The 12,077-nt window shown below is 33.2% G+C and overlaps 2 protein-coding genes across 2 annotated transcripts in view; both read left to right on the top strand.

Moving 5' to 3' along the window:
* Positions 1–139: 139 nt before the first annotated feature.
* LOC123007675 lies at positions 140–8,175 on the top strand. The gene is made up of 26 exons (XM_044403087.1): positions 140–271; positions 317–944; positions 995–1,303; positions 1,351–1,534; positions 1,585–1,741; positions 1,787–1,868; positions 1,918–2,089; positions 2,140–2,335; positions 2,417–2,694; positions 2,747–2,928; positions 2,975–3,151; positions 3,208–3,354; positions 3,400–3,478; positions 3,534–3,800; positions 4,344–4,999; positions 5,048–5,359; positions 5,405–5,588; positions 5,634–5,790; positions 5,843–5,924; positions 5,979–6,147; positions 6,195–6,390; positions 6,565–6,842; positions 6,894–7,075; positions 7,127–7,450; positions 7,501–7,579; positions 7,631–8,175. Exons 2-26 carry the CDS (start codon positions 322–324, stop codon positions 8,096–8,098), a joined length of 5,940 nt encoding a protein of 1,979 aa, XP_044259022.1. The 5' UTR covers positions 140–271; positions 317–321; the 3' UTR covers positions 8,099–8,175.
* A 2,082-nt stretch (positions 8,176–10,257) lies between these two features.
* The window catches only part of LOC123007677, a 32,166-nt gene continuing 30,346 nt past the window's right edge, over positions 10,258–12,077 (top strand). Inside the window, exons 1-4 of the mRNA XM_044403089.1 lie at positions 10,258–11,031; positions 11,083–11,394; positions 11,446–11,629; positions 11,815–12,042. Coding sequence (XP_044259024.1) covers positions 10,409–11,031; positions 11,083–11,394; positions 11,446–11,629; positions 11,815–12,042 — 1,347 coding nt within the window. The 5' untranslated portion in view covers positions 10,258–10,408. The remainder of the gene's footprint in view (positions 11,032–11,082; positions 11,395–11,445; positions 11,630–11,814; positions 12,043–12,077) is intronic.

A 12,077-nucleotide genomic window follows, 5' to 3' on the forward strand; every position in this document is an offset into this window, starting at 1 on the left:
AAATATAAAACTGAAGTTAAAAAAAAACACATCAGTGTTAATTTTACAACAGTTTTATTTCACTTTTTAAGTATTATTATTATTATTGTTGCCATGTCATAAATATTCCAAACTCATTATCTTTTTTCACTGTTCACACTTTGAGTTTATGATTTTAAGGATAACAAAGTACCTAACAAAACAATAAATATATTAGCAGCTTCTTTTTTTGATAAGATAAAATATAAAAAATAGAAAAGTGTTAGTTTTAACAGTTTTAACCTTTTAGAAGGTAAGCAACACACATCTTTTTTTTGTTTCCTTATTTATTTTCTAGCTAAAATGGCATTGTTTTGGCTTTTTCTTACTCTGCTACTAGCATCCACCAAATCAACACCAATAGAACTGAAAGCAGTCGAGTACCGCTTACCCGAAGGTGCCGTTGAAGTAATCCATTATGATATTGCTCTAAATCTTAGAAGTGATGTTTTTGATACTAATACGTTTAGTGGAATAACTTATATTCTATTTAAAAATTTAAAAAACACAAACGAAATTCGTTTACACGCCAATGGTTTAAATATATCTGAAGTATTGTTAGCAGGAGTCGATGCAAAACAAATAGATCTTGAAAATAAAGATTTTGTCAGTGACTCCACTAGTGATATTCTTACACTTGTAACGAGTACCACTTTGGAGGCTGCAGTAGAATATCACCTTAAATTTACATTTGAAGCAAAATTACGTACTAATGAAATGTATGGTCTTTACAAAAGCTCTTACAAGACATCCGACGGTACGACTGCTTATTTAGCAACGACGCAATTCCAACCAACTCATGCTCGGAAAGCTTTCCCATGCTTTGATGAACCAATATATAAAGCACAGTTTGATATTAAAATTACACATCCCAGTATTTACAATGCTGTTGGAAATACTAGGAGTAGTACAAGCACTAAGGACGCGTAAGTTACCCAAAAACTACTCCAACTGTCACAGTTACCCAACATTTCAGTGAGTATAGCACGACTAATTTTGCTACCACCCCGGTCATGTCTACATATTTGATTGCTTTCGTCGTTTCGAATTTTACGTGTTCTGGTAGTACTCCAATTGAAAAAGCCATTCCACACCTTGTTTGTTCAAGAGACGAGGCTGCATCTACTAGAGAACTGGCTGAAGATGTTGGGCCAAAATTAATGTGGGCGATGGAAAATTTCACTGGAATTGCGTACAACGCGTCCAAAATTACTAAAGTGCACCAGTTTGCAATCCCTGATTTTGCGGCAGGTGCCATGGAAAATTGGGGACTAGTCACTTATAGGTAGTATTCTTTGAACTACTTTTTTTTAAATAACAAGTAAATTATAGAGAGACTGCACTTTTATGGGACCCTGAGGAGTCCTCAAATCGGTACAAACAAAGAGTTGAAACCGTAATTGCACACGAGTTGTCCCATTTTTGGTTCGGTGATTTAGTGACGACGCATTGGTGGTCAGATACTTTCCTTAATGAGGGTTTTGCAACGTATTTTGAGTATTTTGCAACAGCTGAAGTATTTGTTTTTTTTTTTTAATTTTCTAGTATAGCAAACTATAATTTTAGGTTGAAAATAACTGGGAACTAGACAAACAATTCGTAATTGAACAACTCCAACCTGTTTTAGCAAGCGATGCGTCACAATCCTCAACTCCTTTATCATCTTCTGTGTCGTCACAAGCTCAGATTCAAGGCCGGTTTAATGCAATTTCGTACAATAAAGGTACCAGACTATATGGAACAAACCGACACTAAAAACTTGTTGTAGGTGGTAGCATTTTCAGGATGGTGCGGCATATAATGGGCGAAGAAAATTTCAAAGCCGGTATTCATGCCTACTTGGAGAAAAAGTAAGAAGTTTTACTTTATCACCGAATAAATTATTAATTCAAATTTTAGCAAGTTTGGTTCAACTACACCGACCGATCTCTGGGATGCTTTAACCCCTTTTGCCAGATCGGTACTTCCTCTTAACAAAACTTTATCTATTGTTATGGATAAATGGGTAAACAATCCCGGATATCCAGTCTTGAACGTTCGAACTAATTACTCAAGTCTTGTGCTTACACAGGTCAGTACTGAAATTAAAGAAAAATCAAAAATTTGATTTCATTTTGTTAGAAAAGATTTGTGGCTTCTGGACAACCCGAAAAAGATGAGATTTGGTACATCCCGTTGAGTTATACAACAGCATCAGATACAAATAAATTCCAAAGTACATCAGTAAAGCTTTGGTACTTGCCACTCGGCACCTTGAATCTTTTATATACACCGAAAAATATAAGTGATTGGATAATTTTTAATAATCAACAAACAGGTGATAAAGCAAAATCCCTAAACTACTTTTATTCTTACTTCAAATAACCTAATATTGGGCTATAGATAACACATATTGCAGGTTATTACAGAGTTGATTACGATGACATTCTCTGGAAACGAATTGAAGTAGCTTTGAATAAGCCTGGCTTTGATGGCATCCATGAAATAAATCGAGCACAATTAATCGACGATTTGTTCAATTTTGCAAGATATGGAATTCATAGTTATACCAAATTATTTGATTTTTACCGATTTTTAAAAAAAGACACTTCCTACTATCCATGGTATTCCGCTATTACTGCTTTTTCAAATATGTTGGCGAGGACAGGAAATGAAAGAATTCGAACTACTCTTTCGGTATTGCTAATTTGACCCATATGTACCAATATAAATCACAATTGTCTTACAGGATTTTATTTTAGAACTAATTGAATTTTTTTACAATACACATCCTTTTAATAGTCAAAAAAATGAAAATCAGGTCTATACACACAGTAGGGTTTTGGCCTCGACTTGGGCTTGCAGATTAGGACTCCAAGACTGTGTTAATAATGCTTTGGCTGCGTTTAGTAATTACAAAACTGCACAAAAGTATGTTGTTCTTAAAAAAAAGTTTTATACTAAATTGGAGTTTTAGAAGACCTGATAAAAATTTGAGGTCTGTGATTTATTGCAACGGTTTACGACATAGTAATGATATTACAAATGACTGGGAAGTCCTCTGGAAAGAATACTTGAGTACGAGCATAGCAACAGAACAAATAACAATTTTGTCGGCTCTCGGATGTGCTAAAGACTCAACGGTACTTACAAAGTACTATTCCGTTTAAAAAAATAGCAAAAATAATAAACAATTCAATTTTTTTGTAGCTATTTGGAAAAATCTATTGACAGTACTTCAGGCATTAGACAACAAGATGCTCTTTCCGTCTTCTCCTCAGTGTACACAGGCAACCCTGAAGGTGTCGACATAGCATTTGATTTTCTACTTAAAAATTACAACAAAATTTCTGAATAGTACGTACTTTAGCAACAATAGTGCAAAATCTAATTTTGTTTTAGTTATGGAAGTATGAACGCGCTTAGTTCACTATTCTCAGGTTTAGCTAGCAGATTTACACGCAAAGACCAAACTGACAAGGTTTGTAATAATTGTTTAAAACTAACAAAATTCAATACTGAACTAAAATTTTCAGTTACAAAATTTCCTTGACACTGCGACTGACTTGACGGAAACTTTGCAAAATTCTGCACGTGCGGCTCTTGCCAATGCTTTAATAAATCTAGAATGGACCGAGAAATTTGAAAAAGAATTGACTCTTTATTTTAAACTTGAAGAAGAAGAAACAACGTCTTCTACAACGAGTACACCTCCGATAAGTGATGAGGATAATAATTCGGGAGAGGGTCTAACGAAAGGATTTGCAACAATTACGGCAACGATTTGTGTTCTTATACAAAAATACTTTTATTACTAAATAATTAATTTATTATTTTATATTAGTTCATTGAGTGTCGTGATTGCTAAGCTAAGCTTACAATTGTATTTTCACAATTGCAAAATTGTAAAGTATCCTACTAATTGAGAAATAAAATTGACTCAAAATAGTTGTTTTTATATTAAGTAGACAAAACGACTGGTGTTTTGACGCCAGAATATGCTGACCGAAGGTTGAGACATAAAGACATTCGATCGTTGAAAAACAATTTTGCACACATAAGATAAACAAAGTTTTTTTCTACAATATTTAAGTCAATTTCAATATGTGAAGTTCAACTTTACACATGATTGTAAAAAACATTTTGTTAATTATTCTGTGAAAAATTTTTACAAGTATGTCTACTCTTAATTATTTCATTATTAAGTTTTAGGACCAAATTTATTGCTCTCTTTTTTATCACTAAAGGATTAGCCGGGGGTATAATAAATATATTAATAACTAACACCCGTATTTATGATTAGATAACAGAAAGAATAAAACTGATATTACCACATTATTTGTCAGTTCTCACCATCCAAAAGTTACAAAAACTCTCAGATGGAGTTTTTAAAGTGGTTTGGTTTTTCGATTTTGTTAACATACGTTCAATCTGTCCCGATTGATCAGAAAGAGACAGTCGAGTACCGTTTACCAGAAGGCGTTGTTGGAGTGACACAATATGATCTTGAACTGTTCCTCGGGAGTGACAGTTTTCAGACCAATATATTCAGTGGGACGGTAAATATCCAATTAAACATTTTGCAGAGTACCAAAGAAATAAAATTACATGCAAATGGGATAAATGTCAGCTCAGTGGTACTTACAAACTTTGAAAACTCTATAGACTTAGAAAATGAAAGTTTTGAAAGTGATGAGGTGACAGAATTTCTCACAATTAGAACAAAGGAAAATCTTAGCATTAGTCAATATTCTCTCCAAATTACATACGAGGGAAAGTTAAGAACCGATGAAATGTACGGCTTTTACAAAAGCTCGTATGTAACTCCTGATGGTACTACAGCTTTCTTAGGTACTACTCAATTTCAACCAACATCTGCTCGAAAAGCGTTCCCTTGCTTTGACGAGCCGAGTTATAAAGCTGAATTTAAAATCAAAATAAAACATCCTTCCAGCTACACAGCTGTTAGCAATACTGCCGGTGCTTCAGAACCTGATGAAACGTAAAACACTGTTAAGTTGTAAAAACTTAATTTAATAGGATATTTCAGAGACAACGCTTACACAATTACAACTTTTGAGAAAACTCCTAAAATGTCCACCTATTTGGTAGCTTTTGTGGTTTCTAATTTTACCTGTGATGAAGGGGTTATTGATGATATAACTAAACATTATGTGTGCTCAAGAGCCGAGTCTGCGTCAACTCGAGAAGTTGCAGCCGAAGCGGGACCAAAGTTAGTAAAAATTATGGAAGAATGGACTGGGATCAAGTATAGTGACTCCGGAATTACAAAAATGCATCAGTTTGCTATTCCTGACTTTTCGGCTGGTGCTATGGAAAACTGGGGACTTCTCACATACAGGTAGCACATTAAGTTATAAAGCATTCAACAAGTTTGAATTTATAGAGAAACAGGGTTGTTGTGGGACAAAGACGAATCTTCCAACTCATATTTACAAAGCATAAAAAATGTCATTGCCCATGAAATAACTCATATGTGGTTTGGAAATCTTGTTACGACACATTGGTGGTCGGACACTTTTTTAAATGAGGGCTTTGCGAGATATTTTCAATACCATGGAACAGCAAAAGTATGGCAAAATAATTTAGTTACAAATTTTTATGGATAATTGTAGATTGAGCCTAATTGGGAGCTTGACAAACAATTTGTAGTAGCACAAGTCCAAACCGTTTTAGCTAGTGACTCTTCACCAACATCTCATGCTGTTTCTTGGCAGGTCTCTTCACCGGCAGAAGTGTCAAGCCGATTCAATTCAATTTCATACAATAAAGGTATGTACCACCAACTTATGAATTACTAAAAATAATAAATCTCTTATATCAGGTGGTAGTATTTTGCGTATGATATCTCATTTTATGGGCCCTGATAACTTCCAAATCGGAGTTCAGAAATATTTAAGCGATAAGTATGAGTAGTACGCCTTTATAAAACTATTTTACCGGAAAAAATTTAATTGTAGCAAGTTTGGTAATACTAAACCAGAAGATTTATGGACAGCTTTACAAACAACAGTTAAAAATTTGCCGACCGATACTACACTGGCTAAGGTTATAGAAAACTGGATTATTAAACCCGGATATCCCGTGCTAGAAGTGACGTCTAATGATCTCAGTGTTACAATATCACAAGTAAGCAATTAGTTTCAAAGAGAAATAATAATGTGTTAAATTTTTAGAAAAGATTTTTAACTTCTGGTGAACCAAATAGAGATGATAAGTGGTACGTCCCGATCAGTTACACGACTTCAAAAGATACCAACAAATTTAATGACACTTCGACTAAAGAATGGTTACTTCCAACTGATAATTTGGTTCTAACTGACGTGCTGTCAGAAGCAAATGATTGGATAATTCTAAACAATCAACAAACAGGTGACACACAAAACAAATATTTATTCTCTTCAAAACAAAATTGATAAAAGGGATTATTCTATTCAGAGTTACATATTTAGATAAAATGATGACCTCGAAATCGCACATTTAATACTTAATACAATTCGAATTCTTATCAGATGCGAGTGTAACTGATTATTGTTTTTTTGCCAGGTTATTACAGAATCGATTACGATAAAACTCTCTGGACTAAAATTGAAGCCGCCCTAAATTCAGACCGTTTTAATGGCATTCATGAATTAAACCGAGCACAAATAATCGATGATTATTACAATTTTGCAAAAATTGGTATTCATTCTTATGCCGAGCTTTTTGAACTATTCAAATTTTTAAAAAATGATACCTCTTACTATCCATGGTACTCGGCATTTAGTGCCTTCTCCAGTATGTTTGCAAGAACAACAAATGAGAAAATCCGGGAAAGTTTATCAGTAATGGATATAATTATTGTGCTTTAACACATCTAAATAATCTTTTTCTAGGACTACGTCTTGGATATAATGAAAACTCTTTACAGTTCAGTACCATTCAATGAGCCAAAAGATGACGATCAAATATACTCGCTCAAGCGGGCCTTAGCGGCTAATTGGGCTTGTAAATTGGAATTGAAAGATTGCGTATATAATGCTGTTGCAGCTTTCGAATATTATAAAAATTCAAAAAAGTTGGCCAATTTTTTTCAAATTAAAAGTTAAAATTGAAAATGAATTTTTAGGAGACCGGATAAAAACTTGAAATCTGTTATTTATTGCAACGGTTTAAGGCACAGTAATGATTCTGAAAATGATTGGAATCACATCTGGAATGATTTTAAGACGACTAGATTAGCAACAGAACAAGCCACAATTTTATCGGCTCTCGGATGTGCTAAGGATCAAAGTGTACTTAATAAATATCTTGGTTATTCAATTAATCCTAATTCAGGAATTAGGCAACAAGACGCGCTTTCGGTGTTTTCTTCAGTGTATACAAGCAATCCTGAAGGAGTAGACATCGCTTTCGATTTTTTGCTCACACATTACAAGGAAATATCTGAGTAGTATGTACTTCTATTATTCTTTGTAGAACAAAAACTAATTTTGTTTTTAGTTATGGTAGTATGAACTCGCTAAGTTCACTCTTTAGTGGTTTGGCCAACAGATTTACGCGAAAAGATCAAACTGACAAGGTTGTAAATAGAACTAATGATTTATTTAATCTATTATTTTAAAATTATCAGTTGAGCGCTTTCCTCGAGACTGCCACCGATTTGTCTGACAGCTTGAAGGCTTCAGCAAGTGCCGCCCTCACTAATGCTTTGGCTAATTTAGAATGGACGGAAAAATTTGAAGAAGAATTGTTAAAATATTTTAAAATTGAAACCACGACTTCGTCGACTTCCACAGGAAACACGACTTCGTCGATTTCCACAGGAAACACGACTTCGTCGACTTCCACAGAAGCCACGGCCTCGTCGACTTCCACAGAAGCCACGACCTCGTCGACTTCCACAGAAGCCACGACTTCGTCGACTTCCACAAAAGCCACGACTTCGTCGACTACCACAACAGCCATGGCTTCGTCGACTACCAAGGAAACTACAGCTTTGCCAAAAACGACAGCAGATGATAACAATTCGGGAACGTCTCTAACGACAGGAATTTTGATCCTAATCACCACAATATTTTGGTTGCGATATATTTTTTAATTAACTTATTAATTATTTAAGAGTATGATTCAACTGCAGCCAGAAAAATCTTTAATAAATAAACATTTAATTTTGTAGCCTATATGTTTAATTTCCCTCACGGATGATTTCACGTTCTAATAATTACAAGTTCTAATATGCCTAAAACAAATCAATATTCGACTTTCAAAATAAATTTCGACTGCTTAATTTTTACAATTAGATTAATCAACAATAGATACAAGTATGTACATACATACGAGTGTACTACTACTACCTACTTGTACAAATTTTTGAACACTGTAGAGGGTGCTGCATTTTGGATGTCCGAATAGGGAATCTCCAAAACTAAGAGGTTTAGACAAAAACGAGTGATACATTCTGGGGCTCATTTTTCGAGAAAATAATATTGGTTAAAACCGCATTCCGCTATCGTTTTTTGTTTTCGACTTACAGACAAAAGTTGACATTTTGGCGAAATCTAAAAAAATTCATATCTTCGTTATTATAGAAGATACGGATTTGAAATAAAAACATTATACAGGCACTTTTTTACGACGAATTTAATAATGTAGACATTTTTTTCAGTTATTTGTTTAGCCGTAATAAGATAAACTTGTATTTTTTTAAATGGAAATCATAGGTGGCTGCGGCAATTTTGAAAAACTTATTTTTTTCTGATATAAAAAATATATATTTGTAACAGAATATTTTTTTATAATTATACTTAAAAAATTAAATACATATTTTGTTTGATAATAGTTGGCCATGGAAAAACTATTTCACTCCAAATGTGTAAATAATTATCAATAAGAGTTTTGTGGACTGTGAAATAGATGAAAAAATATATGAAATTATAAAAAATTAAAAAATACGAAACTTTAGAAGTATTGAACAAATATGCGAGCGCGTCAGAACAAAATTATTACATATTTTTAAAAAATCCAAAAATAGGAAAAACAAATGTGTCAACAGTCAACACAATTAGAAAAAACATTTTTTGATGGTCTAATGGAGGTAGGATAACGTTCCACATAGACGGAATTTGGATATTTGGATATTTGGCCATATCGTCATTTTTATGTCATATAAAATATATTTTATTGACGAATTAAATAAACAAAAGACGATAGCGGGATATGGTTTTCACCAATATTATTTTATAAAAAATGAGCTGCAGAATGTATTACTCGTTTTTGGCCAAACCTCTTAGTTTCGGAGATTCCCTATTCGGACATCCAAAATACAGCACCCTGTACAATATACTAAACTGAGACAGAAGTCATTTTATTAAATTGAATAATAAACATCCTTATCAGAAAACTTAATCAGTACTGTATACACATTGTATTATAAAATTATTTTGTAATAGTTTGCGGGAGTAAGAAAGGGGTAAGCAAAGTAGGGAAGTGCCAATAATGGGAGCACTCTTGTTTGCTCCGCCGTTAAGTTTGGCTACACCTAACTATTCAAATTGAAAATGAGAGTTTATTTGAAAACATCACTAGTAGGTACTATTAAATACAAGAAAAAGCAGTATTACCTATTGTTGTTGATACTTTAATTATTAGGAATCAAATTTACAATCTTACCAATAATGTTAACCTACCTGCTTTTTTGAAACTTTCTTCTATTGACTAGTTTTCGCTTTATTTCTATTAATTTACTCAAAATTTACAAAAACCTGTTACTGAAGCACATGTTATTGATATGATTTTAGCACCACAATCTTTACATTTTTTAAAAAATAAACGATTAAGAGAAACTAAAAGTTTTTTTAGATATTATGCTGATATCGTTGGCTGAAACAGTTGATGTTAGACGAAATATGGAAGATATCTTATATTTTAAATTCGATTATCAATCACAATGTCTGATTACGTATTCTTATGTAGTGTATACTTTCTAGAGAATGTTTGAGATAATTTTTATCTAGAAATATGTGATCCACAATGACTGAATATGTTGGCAATCTTGACCCTAATTTTAAAAGCTTACCTTTAGAGTGGGTTTGTATGGCAAGTATTTGTCATGCAAAACCGTATCCGGTTGCAGTGTTTCAAATTATTAAAAAAAATATTTTCAAATCTGTTGCTAACAGACTCAGTCTTTCAGACTCACTTCGTACAAAAATAAAGAAAACTCGTTCGAAAAGCAGGCATTGCAGTGAAATATTGTAATATGTCAGATTTTACTGATGTATCGAGAAAAACGGTTTTTAGGTGCATAATTTTGCTAAAGTTTCACAAATATGTTCCCTTATCATCACTAAAGAGTTAGAAATAGAAGAAACTATACTCGAAGTTATAAGTAGCAGCAAGAATATAATAAATGACATTTTTAAAGTGGTTACGTTTTATAATTTTGTTAATATACTTCCAATCTGCCGCACCAATTAAAGAGAAGCAATCAGTTGAGTACCGTTTGCGACAAGATGTTATTGTTTTAGGATATGACATCAAATTGTTTCTGAAAAAGGATATTTTTAAAACCAATGTATTCACTGGGAACGTGAAAATTAATTTCACAATGGTGCGCCCAACTAAGGAACTTAAATTACATGCAAATGGGATTGACTTCACCAATGTTTTAATTAAATTTTCTGAGCGTCAAGAAATTCTAAATAAACATTTTAAAAGTGATCCTGTGACAGATATTCTTACAATTAAAACAAAGGATTATTTTTCAAGTGGATCCACCTATACACTTGAAATGAAATATAAAGGAAAACTAAGAACCGATGAACTTCAAGGCTTTTACAAAAGCTCATATACGACACCTAATGGTACTCAAGTTTTCTTAGCTACGACTCAGTTCGAACCAATTTCAGCTCGTAAAGCGTTTCCTTGCCTCGATGAGCCAAACTATAAAGCTGTTTTTAAAATCGAAATTAGACATCCAAGTCGATATACAGCTGTTGCAAACACAGCTGGTACTCCCAAACTTGATGAACAGTAAGTAAGGCATTACCGTGTTATAAAATCAAATTCTATAAAATTTTACAGAGACAATTCTTATACAATTACGACTTTTGAGCGAACTCCTAAAATGCCCACCTATTTGGTAGCTTTTGTTGTCTCTGATTTCACTTGTGATGAAGAAGCTATTGATGAAGTAACTAAACATTTTGTATGTTCAAGAAACGAGACTGCACCAATTCGAGAAATTGCAGCCAAAACGGGACCAAAATTAATAAAAGTTATGGAAGAATGGACTGGAATTAAATATAGTGAGTTGGGAATTACGAAAATGCATCATTTTGCTATTCCTGACTTCCAATATAGCGCCATGGAAAATTGGGGACTGATTACATATAAGTAGGTACTAATTTTTTTAAGACCATATAATTACCAAATTTGGATTTGCAGAGAAACAGGATTGTTGTGGGACAAAAATGAGTCTTCTAACTATTATTTACAAAAACTCAAAACAGTCATTGCCCATGAAATAGCCCATATGTGGTTTGGAAATTTAGTTACGATGTATTGGTGGTCAGACACTTTCCTAAATGAGGCTTTTGCAAGATACTTTCAATATCATGGAACGGCAAAAGTACGTATAATAAAACAAATTTTAGATAAAGAAAAAATGTTATTTAGTCTTTTACGCTTAAATAAATAAACAATTTGAGAGAAAAGGACCAAATAACATTTTCCCCTTATCTAAATATCGATCTCTCACAAAAATAAATCAATCAAAAAAAACAATTTTTGTCTCAAATTTTGATAAAATTGTAGATTGTGCCTGACTGGGAGCTTGACAAGCAATTTGTAGTAGAGTGTCTCCATGACGTTTTAGCTAGAGACTCGTCAGCAACATCTCAAGCTCTTTCTTGCCCGGTCTCTTCACCGGCAGAAATTAATACTCGGTTTGGTGCAATTTCGTACAACAAAGGTACCACCAACTGTTATGCTGGAGAGCGGGATCGGGAGCGAGCACCATGCAATCAACTTAAGAGTCAGCTTAAGACTAAGTTTATTATATACAAATATCTACAATA

Source organism: Tribolium madens, unplaced genomic scaffold, assembly GCF_015345945.1.
Source record: "Tribolium madens isolate multiple individuals breed KSU strain unplaced genomic scaffold, Tmad_KSU_1.1 Scaffold_3;HRSCAF=73;Tcas5.2_LG2, whole genome shotgun sequence".
Taxonomy (NCBI): domain Eukaryota; kingdom Metazoa; phylum Arthropoda; class Insecta; order Coleoptera; family Tenebrionidae; genus Tribolium; species Tribolium madens.

What these genes read in the sequence shown, in the direction of transcription:
- LOC123007675 (XM_044403087.1), top strand. Translation starts at nt 322, where the DNA reads ATGGCATTGTTTTGGCTTTTTCTTACTCTGCTACTAGCATCCACCAAA. An exon ending in TACAACAAAATTTCTGAATA is followed by an intron (nt 3,355 to 3,399) that starts GTACGTACTTTA and finishes ATTTTGTTTTAG; the next exon opens with TTATGGAAGTATGAACGCGC. An exon ending in TACAAGGAAATATCTGAGTA is followed by an intron (nt 7,451 to 7,500) that starts GTATGTACTTCT and finishes TTTTGTTTTTAG; the next exon opens with TTATGGTAGTATGAACTCGC.